The sequence below is a fragment of the Oryza glaberrima genome, chromosome 4 (assembly GCF_000147395.1).
Source record: "Oryza glaberrima chromosome 4, OglaRS2, whole genome shotgun sequence".
Classification (NCBI taxonomy): domain Eukaryota; kingdom Viridiplantae; phylum Streptophyta; class Magnoliopsida; order Poales; family Poaceae; genus Oryza; species Oryza glaberrima.
Window position 1 is genome coordinate 20,701,166 of NC_068329.1, and position 27,194 is coordinate 20,728,359.

Here is a 27,194-nt window from a genome sequence, read left to right on the forward strand (position 1 = left end):
GATGTGCTAAGACGCAAAAACGATAAGCCGAAGACCAGGGGAGAGAAGAAACCAGCCACGGACGCACCTGAGTCAAGCAAGAAGAAAAATAGCAAAAATGGGAAAAGGAAAGCTCAAGCGGAAGTCCTCGCAGCAGAATACGCGAACCCTCCCAAGCGCCCAGACCCACAAGGTAGCGACACAAAGAAAGCATGGTGCCCCATACACAAGACGGACAGACATTCTTTGGAAGATTGCCTTGTTTTCAAAAGGTCGCTCGAGAAGCACATTGCATTTGAAAAAGGCAAGCGAGTACGCGTGGTCGAAAAGGATGCGAAGGCGGCTCCCTAGGAATCAGACTCAGCATATCCAGACTCTGACCTCCACGTTTCACACATCTTCGGAGGTTCCACAACATACTCCTCAAAGCGAGAATACAAGAAAGTGGAACGTGAAGTCTGTTCGACATGGCAGGGGGCTGCACCCAAGATGAAGTGGTCTGAACAGAAGATAGAATTTTCGGAAGAAGACCACCCCAAGACTGCCGTCATCCCAGGACGATATCCGATCATGGTTGAACCCACTATTCGGAACATCAAGGTCGCGCGGGTTCTCATCGATGGTGGCAGCTCAATCAACCTTCTTTTCGCCAGCACTTTGGACGCGATGGGAATTCCGCAAAGCGAGTTGACACCAACCGATCAACCCTTTCATGGAATTACTCTCTAGTCCTCGTCCAGACCATTGGGCAAGATTACGTTGCCTGTGACTTTCGGCCAAGCTAACAACTTCCGAACGGAGCAGATCACCTTTGATGTCGCTGAATTCAATACAGCTTACAACGCCATCATCGGGAGAACTGCACTTGCGAAGTTTATGGCCGCATCTCACTACGCGTATCAAGTGCTCAAGATGCCGGGACCGAAGGGAACAATCACTATTCAAGGGAACGCAAAGCTGGCGGTGCAATGCGACAAACGGAGCCTTGACATGGTCGAGCAAACGCCCAGCCCACCCGCCATGACTGAGCCACCCAAGAAAGTGAGCAAGACAAACAAGACGCCGAAACCGGACGGCGCAATCAAGATCATTCCACTCTCCAGTGCTAACCCCGACAAGACCGTCAAGATCGGGGCGACACTAAGCGAGAAATAGGAACTCGCGCTCATCACCTTCCTCCGCGACAATACTAACGTGTTCGTTTGGCAGCCGTCCGACATGCCGGGGGTCCCCAGGGAGGTGATTGAGCACAAACTCATGGTGCGACCTGATGCCAAGCCAGTAAAGCAAAGACTGCGGAGATTTGCACAAGACTGAAAACAAGCCATACGAGAAGAGCTCGACAAACTTCTCAAAGCTGGCTTCATCAGAGAAGTACTTCATCCAGAGTGGCTAGCCAATCCAGTCATGGTGCGGAAGGCCAACGGGAAATGGAGAATGTGTGTCGACTTCACCGACCTCAACAAGGCGTGTCCCAAGGATCACTTCCCTCTTCCTCGAATAGATCAACTGGTGGACTCAACAGCCGGTTGTGAGCTGTTGAGCTTTCTCGACGCTTACTCTGGCTACCACCAAATCAGCATGGCAAAAGAGGACGAAGAGAAGACAGCATTCATCACGCCGTTCGGGGTATTTTGCTATGTTAAGATGCCGTTCGGACTGATAACCGCAGGGAATACTTTCCAGCGCATGGTCCAGGGCGCACTTAGCGACCAGCTCGGCAACAATGTTGAGGCATACATCGACGGCATCGTTGTCAAGACCAAGACAAGCGACTCATTGATTGACGATCTGCGGGAAACGTTTGACAACCTCCGACGATATTGCCTCATGCTCAATCCAGAGAAGTGCACTTTCGGAGTACCGTCGACCAAGCTGCTCGGATTCCTTGTCTCTGGCAGAGGAATAGAAGCAAATCCCAAGAAGATCAAGGCAATCGAGAACATGAAGTCGCCCACAAGACTCAAGGAAGTACAAAAGCTAACCGGATGCATGGCAGCACTGAGCAGGTTCGTCGCTAGGATGGGAGAACGAGGGCAACCTTTTTTCGCTCTGCTGAAGAAACAAGACAAATTTGTATGGACACAGGAAATCGAAGAGGCATTCATTGCACTCAAGCGCTACCTATCAAACCTCCCTGTACTTGTTGCTCCCCAACCTAATGAAGAATTATTCCTCTATATTGCCGCCACGCCATATTCCGTTAGCACCGTCATTGTTGTCGAGAGAGAGAAAGTACAACGACTAGTCTATTACGTCAGCGAAGCTCTCCACGACGCAAAGACAAGATATCCACAGATCCAAAAGCTGCTTTATGCGGTCATCATGACATCAAGGAAGCTACGCCACTACTTTCAAGCCCACAAAGTCATAGTAGTCTCCTCCTTTCCTCTTGGTGAAGTTGTGAGAAACAAAGACGTTGTCGGCCGCATCGCGAAATGGGTAGTCGAGCTCAGCCAGTTTGATGTCCACTTTGTGCCACGAACAGCCATCAAGTCCCAGGCACTCGCAAACTTCGTAGCCGATTGGACTATGCCCAATAACAAATCAGACAACCAAATCGACAACGAAACGTGGACAATGGCGTTCGATGGTGCACTCAACAGCCAAGGAGCAGGGGCAAGATTTATCTTGACGTCTCCTTCCGGAGATCAATTCAAGCACGCAATCCACCTCAACTTCAGGGCGACCAATAACACAGCCGAATACGAGGGACTACTCGCCGGGATAAGAGCTGCAGGCGCACTTGGGGTCAAGCGACTAATCGTGAAAGGGGACTCCGAGCTAGTCGCGAACCAGGTGCACAAAGATTATAAATGCTCTAAACCCGAGTTATCCAAGTATCTCGCAGAAGTCAGGAAGCTAGAGAAAAGGTTCGATGGGATCGAGGTCCGACACATCTACCGCAAGGACAACATCGAGCCAGATAACCTAGCACGACGTGCGTCCAGACGAGAACCGCTCGAGCCTGGCACTTTTCTGGACATCCTGACGAAGCCATCAGTAAAAGAGGTTAGCGGCGAAGTTAGCCCGGCCGCCCCCGACATTAGCTCGGAGGCCACAAAGGCAGAACGCGCCGTTGCCGATATCGAGACCACAGATAACTGGCGCATCCCAGTAATCAAATTCATCAACAGCAAGGAGTTGCCCGAGGACGATACAGAGGCCGAGAAAATAACCCGTAAAGCAAAAATCTACTGTATGGTCGGCAACGATCTATACAAGAAAGTGCCAAACGGGGTACTTCTCAAATGCGTCTCGTCCGACGATGGCAAACACCTCCTCCTTGATATACATGAAGGCATCTGTGGGTCACACGCCGCTGGTCGGACATTGGTCAGGAAAGCTTTTCGACAAGGGTTTTTTTGGCCAACCGCCCTCAAAGATGCATGCGACATGGTCCAGCGATGTGAAGCCTGTCAATTCCACAGTAAGCACACAAAGCTACCCGCGCAAGCGCTCCAGACTATCCCTCTTACTTGGCCGTTCTCGTGCTGGGGGCTAGATATACTCGGGCCATTCCCACGAGGACAGGGCGGCTACAAGTTCCTATTCGTGGCGATAGACAAATTCACTAAGTGGATCGAAGCAGTACCCACGGGGGAAATCAAGGCCGACAACGCCATCAAATTCATCAAGGGGATATTCTGCAGATACGGACTACCGCACCGCATCATAACCGACAACGGCTCCCAGTTCATCAGCGCCGATTTCCAGGATTACTGCATCGGGCTGGGAGTCAAGATATGCTTCGCCTCGGTCTCTCATCCTCAAAGCAACGGACAAGTCGAAAGGGCAAACGGCATAGTACTATAAGGGATCAAAACCCGCGTCTACGACAGGCTCATGTCACATGACAAAAAATGGGTCGAAGAACTCCCATCAGTACTATGGGCCGTATGCACCACACCGACAACGTCTAACAAGGAAACGCCCTTCTTTCTCGTGTACGGCTCTGAGGCCATGCTCCCCAACGAGCTACGACATCAGAGTACACGAGTACAGAAGTATTCCGACGAGGATCAAGAGGAGCAATGAAACGTCGATGTGAATCTACTCGAGAAACATCACGAACGAGTTGCCGTCCGAGCAGCCAATTACCAACAGGCCCTCCGCCGTTACCACGAGAAGCGCATCCGAGCACGCATACTTTCGATCGGCGACTACGTCCTCCGACGGGTTCAAAGCCAAGCAGGGCGAAACAAGCTCTCACCCAAATGGGAAGGACCTTACACGATCACACAAGTCTTGCGGCCAGGCGTATTCAAAATTGCAGATGGTGATGGTCGCGAGATGGCAAATTCTTGGAACATTGACCAACTACGTAAATTCTATGTATGAGTCAATATCATCCATACATGTAAGACACCTTACAACATCAATAAAGCCTATTCCTAGGTCCATATTACAATCAAAGTGTTCTTGCCCGATGATCCCTTACCCAGATGACACCTAGCGTTGAAACCTATCCTCATGTCCCTTTACGCCGTCTTGACAAGGCCTCCGAGGAACCTAAGGGATCTTCGGCTGGAGACGCCCAGAGCCGATAAGGCCTTGTCAGATCTTGTAGAGACGAAAGACCATGTAAGACCTGGTCGTGTAAGAGTTCTCGCCATGCGTATTAACCAAGCCGTGTAATCGGAAACTAACTCTCCAACTTCACGGCTGGGGGCTAGGATCAGTGCTTATTCAACCAAGGCAGGCCAAAGGTCCAAGAGCCTTATCCTCCGAGAAAATTTCTCCGACGACAAGGCTGGGGGCTAGGGAGAGTGTGCGACTCAAATGACCGACTAAAGTCGTGAACTGAGAACACACTCTGACACACGATATCCGGAGTAAGAAAGATCTGTTAAGATAGATTTCTTTTCCATTTCACAAAATACTCCTTACAATTTTTACAAGTCTAAGGCTATATTACACTTTTCCGTAAGATGACAATCACAGGATACAAAGACTACCAAGAAGGCCAACGCCAGTCCATAGATTAGAAGACCTTCTCCGCCAACGGCGCCATCGACTTCGCCAAGTGGTCTATCTCCGCCGGAGTCCTCCAAGAACGAGCAAAACCTTCACGGAGAAAATCGAGGTCCAGTCGCGGGCGATGGTCTCGTATGCAGGCCAACATGTGCCCTCCGGCATATCGGCTCGATCGACGACACTACTGCGTCAAGGCTTCGTCGATGCGCTTGCCGACGCCTTCAAGCTGAGCATAGGCCCCGTTCAGCCATGAGATATATCCGGCCGCCGACTCTTCGGGATCCCCACGGGGTACTCGGAGCTCTCTACAGACCTTGGCCATGGATGTGCAGCAACTCTTCAAGTACGAGTTGAACCACACCTCACGACCTCGGAGCGTTTCCACAGCTTGCTCCTTCTTTACTGCCAGCATTGTCCTCTCGAGTTCCGCTACTTCAAACTTCGTCTTCCAATATTGGATACGACAATCTTGCCCAGCAAGAGCACCCTCGAGATATGTTCAATGTGGGAATAACTTAGTCAAGCTTCACTTCTCTTTCGAGAACACGGCCGATCTAGTCGGAGGAGCAAAAAAGGGACGAGGGGACCACTAACCTAAAGAAGTCATTGCCGTCTCCGTCCTCGTAGCTAGGATCTGGTCTATATTGTCTGGCGACGCATGTGGTTCAAACGTGAGAGCCGGAATGATCGCCGGTGACTCAGGCTGCCCGCGTTGCTGGACATCCTCGTCATCAACATCTCTACAAGGGACAAAGAGTACTCAAGATCAAAATGCAAGAGAAAGCTAGGATAATGACTGCACGCACAAAGGCGGTTGAAATCCATTAAAGTTTTACACAGCATGTCTAAGGGATACAAGAGATCCTACTCTTCAAAAAGGGGGAGAACAGATTCCCCCAGATCGCCGACTTCTTCCATCACCTCCTTACGCGTGTCGCTAGCCGCCCCCTGATCCAAGATCTCGCGCAGATCGAGTTCAGGATGCGCCAGCCTCACACACGCAAGGACGTGGCACGCACCGGTGTAGATCCCGTTGGACGTCTCCTCTCCGATCATGGCCGCATGCTTGGAGGGAATCTCCTCCATCGCCGCCGCCAGCTCCGCTAGAGAAGATGTCAGCGAGAACTCATCGGGATTTGCCGGGATGGTAGACTTAATGCCGCACTCCCCGGCGAGCTGGTGCAGACCAGTGTAGGTGACCCGCAACGAGTCACGGATTTCCGACAAATTGTTCCCGAGCTCCGACATGCGGTGCTCGAGCCCCTGCCGTTGTCGCTCGTTGCCGGCCACCAATTCCCTCATCTTCTTGAGGTCTTTACGACCTTCCGCCAGCTTGTGTGCCAGCCGGTCAGCACGCTCGTTTGCCGACGCCGCCGCCGACCTCACCTCCGCAATCTCGCGACCAATGCCGCGAGCACCAGCTTTGAGGAGACGCCCCATCTCGACCTGGAGCTCCTCCCAGGTGAGGACGGCAGCCGGTGGACCACGACCAGCCGCGGGATCGCTGGCTGGGCCGCTTGGTGTCACCTCGCGGCTCCCAGGCACAAGCACAACATCTGTCGAGGCTACAACGGGAGACGCGCCGGAAGTCCCTCCGGACTCGTCCTGCACCGCTTCGCCCGCGCCGCCCTATGAGACAGCCATGGCTCAGACAACGCTCGAACAAAATCGCGAAAACTTAAATTCATCCACTTACTTCTCGCCAAGTGTCACAAGTCGTTGTCGTCGTGGAGGCGAGGGAGACGCGTCCGAGGCCTGGAGAACGGTTGATGCAAAGTAAGGCGAAATTGTTCTGGCTGTATGATCAGACAACAGGATAGCTTACCGAGGGGGTAGATGCCTTGCGACGATGTCCGCTTACAGAGGAGAACTTCCTCCCCTTTGTCGGAACATTGCCACCACTTGTGGTAGCAGCAGCAGCAGCATCGGATGCCTCCTTCGCGACTTTCTCTTTCAGTGACGCCGCCACCTGATGGTCCACGAGCGGCCCGATGATGTCAGTCAGAGGAAGAGCCTACGCTTCATAAAGTCACAAAGCGATCTCGGAAGAAAAACGCAGAATGACTACTGAGTACACTTACATTGATGGCGGCATCACGTTCGGCCACCCCCTTCTCGCAAAGGGGAACGGGGACATCACTCGCCGTCGTCGGGCCACTGATCATCACCTGGCCGACACGACGTCCCACAGCTTCGCTGCTCAGACCTGTGAATCGAGAACCAAGTTTCGATGAGCCAGGAGGAACACGCACACAAGCATATCGGGATAAATGCGAGAAAGATACCCTGAGGAGAAACCCGGGTCGCGTCCTCCGGTCTAGAATAGTCAAAGGTTGGGTGGGCCCGAGCCTGGAGCAGCTGGATCCGTCTACCAATGAAGTCAGTAGCGACTTCATACCCCGACAAACCTCGCACTCGGAGATCGTCGACGACATCGATGAACGACTGAAGAGAAGGGGTCAAAGGGGGTTTTGCGGTCCAAGACGAAATCTTGTCTGATTGTTCCTCAGGAACAACGAAGACAGGGTCCGAATCTTCTATCTGAAGATAGAACCACCTCGTCCGCCATTTGCTGCGAGAGGAGGGACACTGTAAGGGGATATAACGCGACTTCAGGCCATCCCAAAGTCGGAATCCAACGCATCCTGATACCCTGTTGGATTCCATCCAACGCAACTCGTAGTAGAAGCAGAAGAGATCGAGAAAGGGCTCTACCCCAATGTAGACCTCACAAAGATGTGAAAAAATACTAAGGAAGGCTATAGAATTGGGGTTCAGATGGAGCAAAGAAAGACCATAGAAGTTCAAAACCAAAAGAAGAAATTCAGAAGGTGAAGGGAGAAAACCGCAGAGAACGTAGTCCTCGATCGCAACCATGCGACCTAAGACGGGCTGGGGTTCAGTACCTCCTGCTTCCCTTTCCATGGTTCCATGACCGGGAAGGGCGCCGTCCTCCTGAAGCTTCTTCAGCGACGCGCTGGTGGAGGATGATTTGCCGAGATCCATCGCCGATCGGAGATCGCCGGAGAAAGGGTGGAGGTTGACGAGCTAGGGTTTCTTGTGGGAGCGGAGAAGACGAAGAACGCTTGTAGGCGGGATGTTCTCTTCACAATAGGCGGACTTCAAAATGGATCCCCAAAATTCCTTTAAATAGATGCACTACCGACGGTGCGAATTCCAAGGAAAGGAGAGAGATGGCCGCCGGAAATTTCTAGGTCCGTTACGCGCGGCAGTTTTTTGGACTTCAGTTTAAATTCACTCGTGACCGTTGGGCTTCACATGGTGTTCTCGACTACGTCCTGTCTCTACGGTCCTCACGCCGGGAACGACAACAGCCTTGACACGAGAAGTCGCGAATGGTTACACGAGTTCATTTTAGCAGAAGTCGGGGGCTACTGTTAGGGTTACGGGTTAGGTATACCCTCTACCCTTCGATATACGTCGCATATCGGTATGGCATACCCACGCGCATACGGATACTCTCTGCATACATTAAGGAAATCCTTCACGGAGTTTACGGATAGAAAGAGTCCTACTCGGACAAGACTGGGTCGTCAATGTATCGTGTAAGGTCTGATGTCTCCGAGTTCTACTGGGAAACCGGCTGACCTGCGATATAAAAGGGACCCCCCGTGGAGGACCTAAGGCATCGAATCTCAGAGCCAACACAACCCCCACAGCCTACGAAGTCGGAGCCTGCAGGAGCCAAATCGCCGGGGATCTAGTCGAACCAACTCGACTACGATCTCGCCGGATCCATCGAGTTCCATTGTTCCCTTTGTAACCTGTGTTTTCCATCATATAATCCCACATCAACTGGATTAGGGCTATTACCTATCAAGGGGCCTGAACCAGTATAATCTTCGTCTTTTGTCTGCTTGATGTCATATTACGTAGACCCTTGTACCAGCGTACCCCAATACTCTCTATATCCGGTCTACTGGTATCACTCGTCGACAGAAATTAAATTGCATCGTTTTAATGGTTAGGGGGTTAAGATATCTGGTATTGTGGTTAAGAGATACGAATCAGATAGGACCTACATTTAAAGGAGTCAAACTGTACCTATTTCTGTACTAGTAGGAGTACTTGGTCGTTGTATGCTTTATTTATTTCCCCCATTTTTGGCTAAAAATACTTGAATTCTGCTCTGATCATTAAACATTTCTACTGCGTGTTTGTTTCCAACATGCTCTCTCAGTGATTTGTGTAAGCTGTACACCGTCAGCAAACGGTGAACTGCAATACGTCAACTACAATCATTTCAAGTAAATCACAAGAATGCGAGCTTTTGGATCCATTGCTGGAAATCAAACCAGGTAGTCGACATGAATTGCAATGTCATGGAACAGAAGGTAATTCATACTGTCATTGTGTCAACTAAATATAACGTTCTACATCAACTTCAGATGCTCTCTACCTTGATCATTGCAATATTGCAAATCGCAGTACACCAAAAGCTACGGATTACATAGTTTATAGATAAGTTGTTCTGAAAATCTTAGTTTTGAAGGGAACCTGAAAATGGTTCTAACCACATACATAGATCAAACAACATAAGAAACGTACCCTCACACCTCACTGATACTCTCAGTTCACTCATAGCTAACACAAAATGCCCATTTTCTGAATTATATAAACACACAACCATATTCTCTTGTGCAGTGGAGTTGCATTATACGATTATGAAAGGTTGAACATGATAGTATTGTATGACTTGTTGCACCAAATTAAAAAGTGGAGTACAACAAGAAAGTCATTACAACAGGCAAGCATGCTTGCTACTCCAGCAAGTAGCAGCAACCAGGTAGAATTTCGAATCAAGTCTTGTGCACTTCTGAGCCGAGATATATGCACATTGGACCAAGCTGCTGCTCCAGGCCTCAAAAAGGGCCAGCACATATCAGAAGACTAGACATGAACTCTTTTCATTGCACACAACAGAACAAAGCTGCAGTTTTCATCCTTCCATGAACAGAAAAAGGAACAAAAAGTTTTGCTGCTTCTTTCCTCAACTTGAACAATCAATCATGCATCAACATACAGAATACTTGAACAGGAACAAGCTCCCTGTTCAAAACTCAAATCCATCACAATACAAGAAGAGAGAGTAAAGAGGAACTATCCGGAAGCATGCAAAGATTCCATAGGAAGAAGAACTTAGGGAGAACTTATGAATCGTATTTTTTTTCCTTAGTTTGGTATGCAAAAAACAAAGATAATGGTGGTAAGCTAGCTGCCTAGTTCTTCAGACATACTACTGTGTTCCCTACAGCAAGAAATGAATCTGAATAAAATCCCCAAGTGCATCACAGATTCAGCAAAACGAATTGAAGAGCACAATCTTTCTTTCATAGACCATCGCGTCTCATGGGATTCTGGGTTCACGCCCGATTCGTTAACCCGGCGACGGCGACGGGGGATTCGCACTCACGGTGACTGCCGCCTGGGCCCCCGGCCGTGGTGGTGGATCGGGTCCGGCCCGGTGGGCACCTCCCTCTCCGACTCCGCGCCGAACCCCGTCGTCGTCGTGGTGGTGGTCACGTCCTCCTCCGCGCCCTGCAACCCCCCAAATCAACTACACCACCATGAGATCGATCGAACAGGGCAAGAAAGCCATGAAAAGAGCTACCTTTTTTTGAGCTCAGACCGACCTTGGTCACGTCCTGCTTCTCCCGCAACTCCTTCGCGGTGTACATGGTCGCCGTCGTCTCGGCCCGTTGCAATGCCGCCGCCGCCGCTACAAAAAGCCGCGTCGTCAAGAACTCACGTTACAAGAAAAGACCCCGCACTTTTTGAACCTACCTGGTTGTGACGACGATGCGGCGGCGGCGGGCGGCGACATGGCCAGGAAGACGGCGACGGTGAGCACGGCGGCGACGAGGAGGCAGCAGCAGCAGCAGCACGGCTTGACGGCACAATGAGGATGAGCCATCCAGAGTCTAGCCGCGCGCCCGCGCCTCAATCGTGTACGCGCAGCAACGGGAAGACGCACAGGAAAAAAGGGTGAAGAAGACTAGTAGAAGAGGCTTTTCTTTCCTTTTCTGCTCCTTCCAACCTTCGCAGCGGGGGCGAGGTGCAGTACTGCAGTGCAGCGCAGGTGCCTCACGCCGTACGGTCTCGCGTACTCGAGTGTCGCGAAAGGGACACGTTGCCTCTGTGTGGCGAGCGCTGATGCGGTGGGGCCCCGGTGCAGAGGGAGAGAGATGAGGGGGTGGGGCCCACGTGCAGTGGTTGTGGCTTGCTGGGCCTGGGATTCCATCCTTTGGCGGCGGCGCTGCCGGTTGCTGACGTCAGGGCCAGCTGGTGTAGGGGAAGGCTGGGTGTTGTTGAGGCTGTCAGAGTCGTTGCACGATACCGCTCCGTATTTACAGGTTTGCCATTGCCTGCCTCCTTTTTTTTCTCTCTTTGCTTTGGACGGTAGCAGGAGATCGGTTTAAAATTCATAATAGTATCCTCAACCTTTTCGCCAACAGTGTGGAAAGCTTTGTTTGGTTTGGAAACGATCACCAACATGGTCATGGACTCGAAACGATCCCCATATATCCCTTTTTCCGTATGGCAGACAAAGCCATCACAAAATTTTGAAGTTTAAACAGGGAAAAAGACCATCACCGAGACAGCGACGCAGGTGCCGATCTTGCTTATATGCTGCTGCTGCTGCTAATGCTGTTCAGATATATATGCTGACCACGATGGTGGTCGATTTATTTGTTTCATTATATTCCGTATAATTCCATCTAACCCGTTACAAATATGCAGGCAAATTATACCGATCATTTATTTCTTCTTCCAACGGTCACTTATTGATCATAGGAGTACTACCATATTATGATCACCAAGATCCTAATTCGCGTACGTATATAAAACAAGTTCAAAGAAGTGAAAAAGAAGAGTAAAAGCAGCACAGCAACTGATCATGCATGCATGCATGCCTCCTCGTCATCGTCCTGCTTACATGCTGTGCTTCACCGTCTCCCCCTTCATGGCCAGCCCGAGCGCGGCGAGGCAGCCGCCGTCGTCCACCGTGACGCTGGGCATGGCCACGGCGCGGCTGCCGACGAACCCGTCCTCCCCGACGGACACGGCGCCGAACTTCACCTTCCCGGCCTCGCCCTCGTACACGTGGCCGAACAGCAGCGCGTCCCGCCCGACGGCGGCGCCGCGCTCCAGGCGCACCATCTCCGGGTTCAGCAGCGCGCCCATGGAGTCCACGTACACGCCGTCGCCGGGGGACACGGAGGCGCCCATCACCCGCATCCACGCCGCGAACGGCGCCGACCCGGGCGTCAGCTCGGCGAAGTACTCCGCCGTGGCGGCGCGCACGGCCTGCCAGACCGTGTCCAGGAACACGGCCGGCGACCAGATGTGCGCCGTGTCGCCGTCGACCCTGCTGCCGACCAGCGCCCACTTCGCCGCCGCGCACGTGGCCATGGCGGCGACGCCCGACGCGGCCCAGAACGCCGGGAGGAGCCAGTAGAGCGGGAAGCGGGTGGCCGCGGCGACGGCGAGGAGGCCCCTGAGCGGGAGGAAGATGACGAGGCCCAGGACAGAGTACGGCACCAGCGTTTGCAGCAGCGGCTGGCACAGCGTGGCCCAGAGCGCCTGGTACCACGTCCTGGCCAGCGTCACCTTCGTGGCGTCGCCGGCGTTAGACCTTGTGGGTGTCGCGGCGGCAGCGACCGGGCATCCTGACAGGTCGATCTTGGTGTCCGACTGCTCCAGGAAAGCCCGCCACGACGCGGGCAGCGGCTCGCCGTTCCGCAGGCGCTGGCATATCTCGTAGACCAGCGAGCGGCCGTGGTCGATGGACGCGCTCTGCGCGCACGACGTCGCCGGGATGACGTCCACCTCGGGGCACCGGAGGAACGGGTTGAACTCGAGCTTCTCCGTCTCCTCCGTCGGGAGGTTGCGGCCGATGCTGACCTCGCCGACGTCGATGTAAGGGAACTCGGCCTCGTCCCACGGCCGGGTGCAGTCGAGGGCGACGTCGCGGGCGGCGGCGTCGGTGGGCACCTCCCTGAGCTGCAGCTGGAAGACGTAGCGCACCCCGTCCGGTGAGCCCACTCTCCGGCGGAAGTCGTCGGCGAGGAAGAGCAGAGGGCGCGTGTCATCCTCGTCCCTGGGGATCGCGCCGGTCTCCGGCGGCAGGATGCCCCTCGGCACCACCTTGCCGGAGTCCTCGGGGACGTCTGGGTCAGCAGGACGGAGCTTGAACTTGGCGTACATCTCCCTGCCGTCGTCGAACCGCAGCAGCCGGCATATGTTGGAGTAGTAGTGGAGCACGGTGTACGAGTCGGTGCTCCGGAGAGAGCCCCAGACGGCGTCGCGGATGTGCGGCGAGCGCTTGACCTGCTCCTCCCTCGCCGGCAGGCCGCAGACCAGCCAGGTGGCGAAGTCGGCGATGGTGCGCGCGTAGAACGCCTTGCCGCTCTTGAGTGTGAGGTCGAGGAGAGGCGCCTCGCCGTCGTTGTCCGAGAGGATCCGCACCGCGGCGCCGCGGGCGTCGAGCCTCGCGTCGTCGTCGGCGCTCAGGCTGTTGCTGTGGCGGACGATCACCGGGAAGGACTTGCCGGAGGCGAAGATCTTGTGCCGGGGAAACGACGGTATCTCCTCGTACATCCTCAGGACGCCGCGGCCGCTCACGCCGATGCGGTGGAAGTACCTCGACTTGACGTTCATGGTGGTGATGGCCAAGTTCGCCGCGAGGTTGCCAACAATCTTCTTGTATGCCTGATCCATCTCTTCGATCCGTTCATCCTCGTCAAGCAAGGTGTTCTTCACCATGGCCGGAGACTGTGACCCGACGTAAACGCCGCCACGCCGGAGAACAGCGTTCTCCGGCGCGACGGAGAGCGCGCCGAGGATGACATTCTCCTGGAGGACACAGCCAGGGAGGAGCAAGCTGGCACTGCCAACCACGGTGTTCTCCTGGACCTTAATCTCTGCACTGGTGAATCCCCCCTTGGAGTAGAACCCTGGAATAATATTGCAGAAGTCACCTAGATGGACGCCATCACCGACGCTGATCAGCTCAGGATTCGCCACCGGATTGATGGCTCGGATAGAGCAATGCCTGCCAATCTTTGCTCCGAGAAGCCTCAGGTACACGCAGAAGGCTTCTGTTCCAGATAGCATCTTGGCAAACCTGACATGAGCAGAGATGGTTATGCACCGGTGGATCAAACTCGCAATGCCATTCTGCTTGGTTCCAGGCTTTGCAGCAAGGGCTCTGCTGGTTATACTGGTGAGAATACTGAGGATGACACCATAGCTCAGGTAGGCGAAGGCAGTGAAGAGAGCAAATGACAGTGCACTTGTGGGTGTCTCCTGGACAATAACAGCATAGGCAGTGATGGCAGCTGGTAACCAGTGGAACGCACCAGCAATGCATGCAAAGGAGAAATGCAGAGGCGAAGCCGCTTTGCCGGACAAGTGAGTGTATAGTGTGTAGACGATTGCACCGGACAGAGCACCCAGGATGCCAACTGCGTAGATGCTAACGAGGTGTTCAAGTATCATGTTTGCTTTGGCTGCTTCTTTCTGCAAAGAAAAAAATACTCGGTTTGTATTCGAATAACATTATATAAATATGGCCATGAACAAACATGTTCTGCAGAAGCAATCGAGAACTTTGAAGGCAGTTAGATATATACCCCACTGTCGAATGAAAATGCACACACGCAGACACTATGCACCATGCAGAAAAGAGTTTGGGCTAGTTTGATTTGAAGCCATTTTTTTGTCTTACCAAAATACTGGAAGTGCCAAAACATTGGTAAATTTCGGCACTACCAAATTTGTTAAGAGTAGAATTTGCACTAGTGTGGGAAAAATTTGGTATCGGACCAAATATCTATACAATACTATTGAAGTTGCCAAAAGATTGACTTCAATCCAAACAAACCCTTCATCTTGTTTAATTTATATGATTTTTCTGCTTGACCACTTGTACATAAATGATTTGCTTATGGTTCCCTGATAAAATATATGTCCCTTCCTGAATCTCAAAAAATATTTTCACTAAATGTAAAAAGGTAGGGAAGTTCTTTGGTGGCAGCTTCATCCATGTTAAAGACCACAAGGAAATTCAAATGGCCTATGGTGTAATTATAAGTCTGTAGCTTACTATATTCAATGTCTAGAAATAATCAACTATACGTTTCTGGTCAGGAAGGAACAAACTATCGTTGTATACCATAACAAATCATAGTTTTATTACACCGAAGTAGATTATGAAGTCTACATACTTTAGTTACCTTTATGCTTACAGAAGTTCTGCTAGTCCGACGTGTTGATTTCCCAGCCCCAGTCTTCTGCAATGGTGGAACAACAGCTCCATCTTCCACAACAGTTCCCTTCTGAAGCACCGCATAAGGACCAATCGAAGCCTCACAGCCAATCCAGATAGGCCTAAAACTCAGCACTTCATTACAGACTTCATGGCCCTGAACAAGAGCGCCTTCTGCAAGAACTGCACCATCTGCAACCGTCAACAGGGATGGATCGGTTATGTCTACTGTGTCGATGACAACAGATGAACCAATCCGAGCTCCTTGCATCTTGAACCAATAATTTAAGAAAATTGTGCCCTTTAGATGCACAGCTAGCATCTTTGCAGCTAATGCTTGTGCTTTGTTTAGTGCCCACCATTTCACAAAGTCAACTGACCATATTGAAACATCAGGGATCAGAACATAATTTGGCTGTAGGAAGGACTTCCCCAAGATAGACAGTGATAAAGAAGTGAGCGAGATATAAAAGATCCACACAATAGGTGCCATAACCAAAGAACTAAGATAGCTCAGCAATGGTGATCTGACCAGACTGACTGTAGAGAAAATGTTCATGTATGTCGAACTAGCAAGATATGCTGGGAGTAGCAGCACAAAACAGACATAAGTAAGAGCCAGCAGCTGCAGGATGCCCGTACCCAAAACACTGAATTCTGGACTAATGGCATCCATGGGATCCACTTGAGTCTCATCCTCAATATAGCAAGATGCACCAGGTGCCAACTGTGACTGTGACTTATGCGCCAAATTCTCCAAGAAGGTAGCTAGCTCAGAAATGCAACCAGCTGTAAATATGTCAATGGCTCCAACAGGTACACCGAGAAAATCAGAGAGTTTCTGTGCTGCTTGGACCACCGCAATTGAATCAAAACCATATGAAGGTAGGCTATCCGTCGGAGAAATTTTATCCTTTGGAATCCCTGTTTGATCTGATACAATCTTTGTCAGAAACTCGATAATCTCCTTGGAGTTTTTCACTTTGCTTTTGGGCCAAGGTGCCAACTGTGGTTGTGACTTATGCACCAAATTCTCCAAGAAGCTTGCAAGCTCCGAAATGCAGCTTGCTGTAAAGATGTCAATGGCCCCAACAGGAACACCAAGAAAATCTGAGAGCTTCTGGGCTGCTCGTACCACTGCAATAGAATCAAAACCATACGAAGGTAGACTGTCAGTTAGAGAAATTTTATCCTTTGAAATGCCAGTGTGCTCTGACACTATTTGTGTCAGAAACTCAGTTATTTCATTGGAGTTTTTAACTTGGCTTTTGGGCCAATGGCTAATGGTGAGGTCAACAGTTTGCCTCAAGAGGGACCTCTTTGACTCCATGCTAGTTCCTGTTGTCAGAGACCGAAAAAGACCCTTTTTCTTAGATACATGGTTGCCCTTAGCCAAACTAAGAGTATTGTCAACAAACTGCCTCATGCATTCAAATCTTCGTATCTTCCCAGATGTTGTCTTGCATATGGTTCTAGGCTTGATAAGCTTCACAGATGCAACAGCTACACCATGCTCCTCCACCACACGTGCTTTGATGTTGTTAACAACCTCTTCAGAGACTGCCTTACCCTCTCTAACCTCTGCAATCACAACAAGTCCAACCTGATCAGAAGAATCTGGAATTGAGATGCCTTTCTGAGCCAGAACTTCCTCTGGGATACCGACCACAGCACAACAGCCTGGTCGGAGGACCTCAGAAGAACTTTCCACAGTCTTCTCTACATCCGCAGAATAAATATTTCTACCAGCAACAATGATGAGATCTTTGATCCTTCCTGTAATAAAAAGGTTACCATCGATGGTCCGTCCCAAATCACCGGTTCTTGTGAACTTCTTGTTGGGGTGGTTCTTAAGCTGATTGAAAAAAGTTCTCTGGCTCATTTCCGAATTGCCCCAATAACCTACTCCAGAACTAGGACTGCTAATCCATATCTCACCTTCAACACCATCTTCTTGGTGCTCAGTTAGAGAGTCAGGATCAACAATTCTGATGAGAGTGTCTGTATCATCTTGCTCAACATACCCACAACATACTCTTCCTTGCCAGTCTATGAAAACTGGCTTGCATTCACCGAAGGCACAGGTAACATAGACACAGTTCTCAGCCAGACCATATCCAGGTGCGAGGACACCTTCAGAAAGGCCAAAAGGTTGAGTTAACTCTATGAACCTTCTGACAGTTTTTTGCCTTACTGGCTCTGCCGCAATCATGAGGAAGACCATTGATGAGAGGTCATATACTTTGTTCTTCTCAGCCTCAAGCCTTCTTATCACGAGTTCAAATGCAAAATTTGGACCTGCACTATGGGTTCCATGGTAGTCATTGATCGTTTGCAACCACAGAAGGGGGTTTCTGATAAATGTCATTGGTGAAAATAGAACAGAAGTTCCTCCACTTACAAGAGCAGTGAAAAGACCTCCTATAAGACCCATGTCATGATACTGTGGAAGCCAACTGACAAGGACAGTTTTTGAAGTACTTCTATAACGCTTTTTCATAGTCTTCACGTTGTGGATAAGTCCTTCATGAGTTATCATCACCCCCTTGGCATCACCAGTGGAACCTGAAGTGAACTGTAGAAAGCACAAGTCACTTGGCTGGGGTTTGGTAAATAAAACAGTGTCTGAGTTGAAGCTGTCTGAGCTTCGCCGGTAGTTCTTTATCCATGAGTCGGTATGAATCCATGGGATGTCAGGCCACTGTGCTGAGCATTTCTGAACTCTCTTTGCTAAAGTGACAATGTTCTTGATATAACCTGCTCGTACAGCAGCATGGTACGAAGAGGTGGATAGAATAGCCACAGCATTGCACATCTTAGAGATGTTCTCGACTTTAAGAAGAGCTTGTCCACCACTTTGCATTGGATCAGGGGGCAATACAGGGACTGGTATAACTCCTGCTCTAATACACCCAAAGAATGCATCAATAAACTCCAAACCAGGGAGGTGAATAAGCAGAACTCTATCACCAGGCTTGATAACAGGTTTTGTGCTTGTTAAAAGTTTTTGTGCAATGTAGGATGCATTCCCATGAAGCTCCTGGTAGGTTCTTCGATTCATGAGCTTTCCTTCTTCATTGATCCAAGTATAGATAACATTCTTCTCAGTGACTTTATGAGTTCCCCAGTATTGCAAATATCCATCAAGGGAGGGAAGGTCAGGAAATTCAACACCTTCAAGCTCACCAAGATCTCTAGGAGGTGATGGATTTCTATTATGGGACAAAGGGAATAATCTCTGCAAGTATGGAAAAATATATGCACAATTTCTCTAAGAAATTTGATGAAGGTGGAATTAATAATTGAGATATATTACGCCATTATTTCTTGCTCACCTTGACATAAGGAGTCAGTTCTCCCTCACCATCAATGGCAAAGTGCTTACAAACAGCCATGATGGAGTATGAAGCGTTTCTTTCGGTAAGCTCAAATGCTAGCAAACCTCCAACATAGTAAGTGTTCTGAAAACCTTGTAACTGGGACTCCAACCTCTCATAGAATCCATCTTTCATGTCTGCAATGCAGGAAATTACCAATGTTATCACGAGAAAAAAGAAGACCTTGCAACAGGAGAAATATTATTAACATATATACCTTTACTGCTGACATGAGGGAAATACTTGAACCGCCGTTGCAAAATTACTTTCTGAACATTGCCTCCCATAGAACTCACGACATCAGTCACACATTTAGCCACAAATGAACCCTTGATGTCTGCTGAATTTCCATAAGACCAAAACAAGAAAATGTTTGTGTCAGCAAAGAATCTTTGCATTGCCACAGGGTGTCCTATTGTTGTTGGATCCTCCATGAATTCTCCAAAGTAGTAAAATCCCTTTGGTATGTGCTCGAATCCATTGATCTTAACAACAGTAGTATAGTAGTCGATAGTCTGTACTTTACTGAATAGTTCTCTTTCAAGATTGTTTAGTTCCACCACTTCACTTTCTCCATCTGAACAAAAGATCATACATACTAATAAGGCAGCTGAAATACTATAGCTTCAATGCCAGCCAAACTGAATTTAAAATATGCTCACCAGTAAGACTAGAGGATCGATATGTTTTGCTGTTCTTGAAAGCAACAGCACCTGATAGTATAATTTTGTCGAACTCCAAAACTTGTTTTTCACCATTGTTGTTCTTGATGGTTACATTTGCACCACAACTGTTGCGCTTGACATTCAGAACTTCCGTGTCACAAAAAACTTCAAATGGTAATGATTTACTTAATCTCTCCCACATGCTCATGTAACCATGCTTGAAACGCCGGATTTTACCAGCCATAGAGGTTCTAGTAAACTCCTGAATGAAAGCATAGGGCATGTCTTGAACAAAACCATAGCCCGAAGCGGTGTAACCATATGCTACAGATTTTGGCATTGAATTTATTCCATTTTGCTTCAAAAATTCATGGGTCGGGTCGGATGCCAATCCACTAAGAGCATGAAGTCCAGCTCGGCCTGACTTATTTGCTTCATCCTGTAAGAATTATTGAATAACACGCATGCAAGAAATAGAGAGAATATTATAAATAATTAGATGCTTATTATCCAGTTACCTCAAATTTAAATTTTATTCTAGAACAACTCACCTGTAATTTTAGCGTCAGAGATACCATGGATACATAGTCCTCAGCTACTTCAAGATCTCGAATATTTCCTGTTTGGCTGTCAATCAGGGAGAGTTTGTGTGTATCCATCTCTTCAAAATCAGACCCTAGTTCCTTTGCAAGGTGAGTTATAACTGGGGCACTGTTTGCTGCTATAACTTGTCCTCCCAAATCATATATTCGTCCTACATACGAATGTTGCTGATAACTAAAACTGTGCACAAAATGATGACTGTATAATTTTGCTGAGTAGTTTCCTCACCTTCAATGTCAATGGACTCGCACATCCCTGAAACAGTATGGCATTTCTCAAACAAAGTTACATTGCGGTAACCTAGCTTAGCTAGTGCATAGGCTGCTGATAAGCCACTTGGTCCTGCTCCCACTATGCCAATTCTAGTATCAACTGGTAAACTTGGATGCAACTTAGAAAATTGATCATCTATTGATCTCTTTGGGTCCATTTCTGACGAATTGTTGTCCTTGATAAATCAACCTGTGAAATTTATATAGAAAGCTGTCATTAGTACTTCTGCAACAGAAGTTACACTACTCATTAAAAGTAAATGGGCTAGGCATGCATGTTGACTTGCATTCCTCTTAATAAATTAGAACTTGGTAATCGAACACTATAACCTCAGGATGTCAGCCCCATTATTGTAGTTAACGCAGCAACTAGCCCATAGAAAATTACAGAATTTCTTCCTCACTTGAATTGTGACAAATGTCTATAATATGACAAGTAGGATGAACATTCATATTTGAAATAATAGCTTATTAACCAACAAGGAATGACCAGGTAACTATCATGGAGTGGTCGCAAGTTGCAATTTCATTATATGGACACCAATAACCAACCCATACCATCAAAACAAAATCAAGGTCTATAATGTACTAGCTCATCAAAAGGAAGCAATTACGCAGGCATGTATAAACAGTCTAGTCACTATAAAAGAAGCTGGGAAAATATTTTTCCCCAAATAATAGCTATCTGAAAAGAAGTTTGATGGGCAGGTTAATTGGATATGCACGGAAAGCAAATATTAAGGTGCAAAAATTTGTACTAGTTCAACATGACAAAACAACCACGCTATGTTGGGTGCCATTCATGGTAAGCCGAAAAAGTAGCAGAATTTCCGCTTATTTGACATGTGCCAGTACCGAACGAACCGAAGCATAAACATGATAATGTTCTGATTGATAAACCTAAGCGATAATCTCGCGATTTCAGCAAATTATAAGAGAAGAAGAAGTTCAATACTAGCGCAAATGGACCCCGGGTACTATCAGCAGATAATAAGTAGTACATTGATCAAATCATCCAAGATAGATAGACAACCAAGAAAGAGCTCGAGCAAGCAGAGGAGCATTACATCCCACCATCACATTACTATGGCATGCATACTGACATTGCAGTTGCACTGCACCAACCAAGAACGCTCCGCGACCCATAGAAGCAGAATGATAAAAAGGGGACAAAAAAGAGAGCTCATATTCACTGAATAGAACAAACAGAGTTAGCCAAAAAAAAAAAAAATGGCGCTCACCTCAGATCATCATCACATCTCTACTTCAGTTAAACGACACGCCACAAACTCCCAGCTAACAGAGAAGCGGCACAATGCCGAAGCAAATCAGGCATATCATCAAGTACTACGGTTCATCGGTTCATCACGCAGCGAGTGGGGGAGGGGAATCCATACCTCCGACTCGATCCGAGCGTGGGCAGCGGCGCGCTGGCGCCAAGTGGCAGCTTCCCACCTCCACCTCCACCTCCACCTCTCCAGTCTCCACTCCCGGTTGAGGCCGTGGCGTTGGAGCGGTGACCTCAGCGGGCTACGCTATATATATACGAGGCCGCCCCCAGATTCCCCCCCGCGGCGGCCAAGGGCGTCGCGACAAAAGCTGTGCCGCGACGGCGACGTCGCGCGCCGCTCCTCCATTGTTACCGCCTAGGCGATGGGCGCGCATATTCTTCGTAAGCCACGGGATTTACCGGGCGGTCGAGGGGTTGTGCCGTTGTGGTCTCCGCCGGCCGGCCTCCGCGCCCGTGGGTTTTGGCCTTTTGGGTCGACTTGGGGAAAGGTCGCGGTAGTTTTTGGAAAATATACTGCTCCCTCCGTTACAAATTACTCCAAAAAGGAGTATATTTTTGGGTCGATCTTATACTGCTCCCTCCGTGAGTATAACATATATATTTTTTTAGCCCTCACTTTTATTTTCAATATTGATTTTATCCTTACTTTTTAGGTTTTTCTTTTTTTCCTATTTTTTTAACTAAAAGAGGAGTTTACCTCTGATTTGGATGGAAGTTAGTGGGACGGGTTTATGGCAGTAAAAAAAATAGAGAAATAAAGGAAAAAAAATCGAATTTGTGTTTTGCCTCTTTACCACTAGGAAATATCTAACACTTCCCTTTTTCTTTTCTCGCACACAAATCAACTTTTCCAGGCGGCGGCGACGGCGGCAGCGAGCGGGCTAGGGCGCAGCTCTTTCCGCCGGCGAGCAGAACAGGGGTAGGTGGCGGCGAGCGGCGGCCAAGCTGTGATACATCAATAGCAAACAAGAAGAAAACCAAAAAAAAGGGGAGCAGCGTCTGTCGCGCCGAAGAAGTTGCATCAAGTTTGCCGGCCCGCTGCCCGCCTGCCATGCCCACACAAGGCCGTGTCGCCGTTCCACGGCAACACTCTGCTTCCACACGGCCGTGCCGACACCGTCCCGATGAGCCCCGTCGCCCACAAATGGCAGACGAAGACATCAGGGAAGGAGGAGGAAAAGAAGAAAAGAGAACAAGGGGAGGGGCGGCGAGCAGCACCGATGGCCGGGCCGCTTGTCATATGCCGCCGTCTGTCCACAGTGGCCCCGCGCCTCGGCGCCTGCATCACGATAACCTGGACGCTGTAGCCACCGTTGCACCGCCGTACGGCCTGCCGATGGCAGGTAGCACTGTTTGGTGACACTACTATGCAAATGATTTTCCTGAACAGGGACCCTTTTGAATTGCGTGCGGACGGTAACTCGGTCCGCACGGAAAAATCGGCTCATTTTCCCATGCGGTCCATTTAAGAGGACCGCACGGAAAAATCGCGGTCCTCTTAAGTGAACCGCACGTAAAAATGAGTTTATTTCCGCAGGCGAACGTCTTAACTAAAACACACATAAAAATGCTATTCCCTCCCATACACTTCAAAATTTTCACCTACTCTCTCTACCTTTCTCCTTTTAATATTCACTCCTCTCTCTCTCTCAGCGAAACACTTCTCTCTCTCTCTGCCTTTCAACTCTCCTCTCCTCTGCTTTCTCTAAGCGCCCAGGCGGGAGGCGCCCGCTCGCTGCCGCCGCTGCCGATGAGGCGGCGGTCGGGCTGCTGGCGGCCGAGGCGCAAGAGGCTGGTGCGGCTGCTGCCGGAGGCATTGCGGTGGCCGCCGTCGACGACGATGCCAATGAGGAGACGGCTGCCGGGAGCGGCGCCGTCACCGTGCGCCGACGAGGAGGCGCCCGTCGCAGCTGCTGGCGGAGGTAGCGCGGCGGCCACCACCGACATCGAGGAGGAGGAGGTAGCAGCCGTGAGCGGCACCGCCGCCGCCGACGACGACGAGGAGGCGGCCGGGAACAGCGCCACCCTCCCCACATCATGCAGCCGCCGCCGACGTCGGCGGCGGCGGCCGGGAGCGGCGCCGCCCTCCCCACACCAGGATCCGGCAGTGGCGGCTGCCCTTCGCCCGGATCTGGCGGAGGCGACAGTCCCCCGCCTGGATCCGGTGGCGGGGAGCGGCGGATCTAGGGTTATGGTTTGGGTAATTTGTGAATTTTATTTTTTTCGGATTTTTATTTTTCCGTGCGGGCGATATAAGCATAGAAAAGAAAATCCAATTTTCACGTGCGGGGGCGTCACCTGCATGCAAAAATCATTCATCTGCACGCGAAATTTTTTTTGACCACACGGAAAAACCCTTTTCCGTAGCAGGAAAGAAGAAGAAAGGAAAGAGATGGTAGAGGGTAAAAATGTCCTTTTACGTAGTAGTTAACACCGTTAACTTCTCCATCTAAAACATGGGCAAAAAGTTTGTTTGGTTAAAAAAAGTGAGGGCAAAAACGAAAACTCTAAAAAGTAGGGGTGAAATCAATATTGGAGATGAAAGTGAGAGTAGAAACGATCTTCAATAATATACTTTAATCATTAATTTATTATATGCTATATTCCCAACAAATATAAAATTAGCATCACATAAAAGTATTTTAAAATATGAATCTAGTGATATAATATATATAATATTTAGCATATATATGATTAGTAAAATTATTAGTTAAAAGTTACTGAGTTTGATTTTACTTAAAAAGATGACGCCCTATAATTTAGGATGGACGGAGTACTATTTTTTTTATACTTTTGGAAGATCTTAGGCTTGGTTGCCCAATGAGAGAAGAAAAACCATTTGCTGACCACTCGCATGCAAGCAAGATTGCATCTGATTAGTTTTTTTTCTTCTTCCTTTCTCCTTACTTTAAATTTTTTTCTCCTGTAATTAAACATTTACAACAAGATAACACATGTTTATATCATGCTGAAAGAAAAAAACATGTGTTTTGAAATCATTAAAACTCAATGTTTTAATGCGTGTCTTTACTGTGTTTCACAAAATTCATACAATTACCTGCTTCTATCATCTCTTCGCTTCATCCATGCATGCATTTAGACATCTTCGAAATGATATTTCTCATAAATTATTTATCTGATCTACAATCTGATCATACCGTTGTGTTAATTGTAACTAAATCTTTATAATAGGATATCACATGATTATATTCTGATAAGACAAAACATATGTTTCCATCCGATAACACTCAATGTTTTATATGCGATAGCATTATGTTTCAACATGTATCTTTGTTGTGTTTCACATAATTTTTAAATGTTTCATTGGCTGATTTTTTTCACCATGTATAATTTAATGTTTCACCGGTGATCAACTGAAACATTTTCCATCTGATTTTTTTTTACAAAATCGAGCGTCCGATTTGAAGTTTCCTCCGTAGTTTTTCATCTTCTTCTACATCCTGTTCTTTCTTAGGTGGTGTTATTTTCTAATTAAAGATATATATTTTTTCTCGATTTCCGTTAGCACGTTTTTCAAACAATTAAACGGTATATTTCGTGCAAAAACTTTTTATATAGAAGTTGCTTTAGAACATCAGATAAACTCACTTTCAAGTCTATAATAATTAAAAATCAATTAATCAAACTTTTTTTATTTTATGTGACATAACTTTATCTTCATCTCCATCAACCTCACCACCTAATTAATTGTAGGATGGTGATAAAAAATAAAAAAAAATGAAGAAGATTGGAGTGGATATCCAACAGTCTAAACAAAGGTATAATTTGGCAAGTTTGATGGAACTCTAATCAAACAAAGCCCAAGTTTTTCAAATATGAGCAACGATCAATAATTCAAAGCATGTCTTATGTTATTATATTATGGCACCGCTTGCAAACTAGTTATGTTAGTTCTCAGCTAGAAAACTGAGAACTTATTGTCGCAGCAGTAACTGATGTATGGTTTCATTTGCAAGGTTGTTCTCGCAGTTCATTTTCCCTTACCTTATGTAAGGATGGTCCTTTGCTATAAGATCTTCTACCCGGACGATGCACTGCACTGAAATTATTTCCCATGAACTCTATCCTTAATAAATATTAATAACTTGAGTCTTAAAAAAAACTCTATGTTGCTTAAGATTAAAAAAGAGAGCTACAGTTGCTTATTAATTTCCAGTATTAAACAAAGGAAATTAAACAAGATGGGTACTTTGCTTTAGGCATCTTATTATTGGCCAAAGACAGATAAAAATAGAAAATAAGTAAAAATAATATGAAACGTCACCTACGAAGAATGCATAATGAGTCGGTAAAGTAAGGTAGTAAATTAAAGTGACATCGTAGCATCAGAAGTACAGCCGAAGCAGTTAATTAACCAATTAGTAACCATCGTGACGATTATATTATTCTAGTGTTAGATCGACGACGTAGTCGTAGTCTCGTATATGTACGTACGTCCTACCACACACTACTGAATGTGGACGTAGCGACAAAATGATGATGCATGGCCTGAACAAAGAACAAAAGACAGGATCTTTGCTCGCGTACTAGACCTCTCTAGCTACAAAGACACAAACATAAAAAATAAAATAAATTAATTTAGTTGATAGTCTCGATGTACATGTGCATCTTCTTTTTTTTGAACGGAGCATCATGCATCTTCTTACTTCTATACTCCTACCATGTTATATGAACATGCCCGTAACGCACCATGTAATCATTCTCCATTAATATATTTCCCATTCTTGCTTTGACAGACATGTGTACACACACACAAAAAAAAAAAAAAACACTATCTTGCTTCCTCCCCATGAACAATTGTCCTACGTACCATTAGCTGACACCGATCGAGAGATAAGATAACCTTTGCAAAGCAAACAGACGAGCCAAAAAAAAAAAGATAGAACCGTCACCGTGCTCGATCGATTGGCAGTGTCCAAACCGAAGAATCCATTTCTACCCCCAAAACTATCACTAATCACGGCATATTACGAGCATCGGGCTCGCATCTTAGACCGGGCAAATTAAAACCGGCGTCTTAGGTGGTGTTTGGTTGGAGGGACTAAAGTGGGGCTAAACTTTAGTCCCTCTCACAAAAATATAAGTTCCTACCATAGAGACTTATACTTTTGTGAGAGGGACTAAATTTAGTCCCTAGTTCCCAAACACCCTCTTAGGGTATCACGAACCGCTTCAATCTGCGCGCGTGTGAGTGAGACACGATCAGGATGATATCGATGGTACGTGCGTGCTCGATCTGCTTGGAAGCGAGGCAGGGGACGCGGCGGAGTGGGACGTAGCCGTCGGACGGCGAGGAGAGATATGCCGCCGGGATGCGGATCGGATGCTCGGGGTTTTGGCACGTAACCCACCCGCGTATCCTACTAGGGATTAGCCGGATTATTACTCTAATGTTGCACGGTGTTGTTGGTAGTGTCGGGCAGGATCGTGACACATATTCGGTCGGTTTATCCTAGGCAATGTTTGGTTCGGAATATATCAGAATTATGCTGCCGTGTCATGGTTTATCCGATGTCTTCTTACTCCTGGGCTAGCTTAGTTCAAGTCACTTGATTTATCGACGAAAATCTCTCTCTCTCTCTCTCTCTCTCTCTCTCTCTCTCTCTCTCTGATTTTTCTTTTCAACGAATGCGGAGCCTTGTGATTGACTCCCATTATATCATCAAGAAATCAAACTCCTGTTGTTTTTTGAATCTGGAAGATTTCATTAATCACTTC

General features: G+C 48.1%; 2 protein-coding genes across 2 annotated transcripts; both read right to left on the minus strand.

The window, feature by feature from the left end:
- Positions 1-10,055: 10,055 nt before the first annotated feature.
- LOC127772206 (uncharacterized) lies at positions 10,056-10,944 on the minus strand. Its single transcript, XM_052298211.1, has 3 exons — positions 10,762-10,944; positions 10,611-10,696; positions 10,056-10,515 (listed from the first exon to the last, which is right to left on the minus strand). Exons 1-3 carry the CDS (start codon positions 10,889-10,891, stop codon positions 10,387-10,389), a joined length of 345 nt encoding a protein of 114 aa, XP_052154171.1. The 5' UTR covers positions 10,892-10,944; the 3' UTR covers positions 10,056-10,386.
- A 723-nt stretch (positions 10,945-11,667) lies between these two features.
- On the minus strand, positions 11,668-21,932 carry LOC127771840 (uncharacterized). Its single transcript, XM_052297784.1, has 9 exons — positions 21,562-21,932; positions 21,406-21,460; positions 20,121-20,354; positions 19,841-20,043; positions 19,287-19,728; positions 18,842-19,201; positions 18,583-18,761; positions 15,216-18,485; positions 11,668-14,499 (listed from the first exon to the last, which is right to left on the minus strand). Exons 3-9 carry the CDS (start codon positions 20,320-20,322, stop codon positions 11,911-11,913), a joined length of 7,245 nt encoding a protein of 2,414 aa, XP_052153744.1. The 5' UTR covers positions 20,323-20,354; positions 21,406-21,460; positions 21,562-21,932; the 3' UTR covers positions 11,668-11,910.
- Between the last annotated feature and the right edge of the window lie 5,262 nt (positions 21,933-27,194).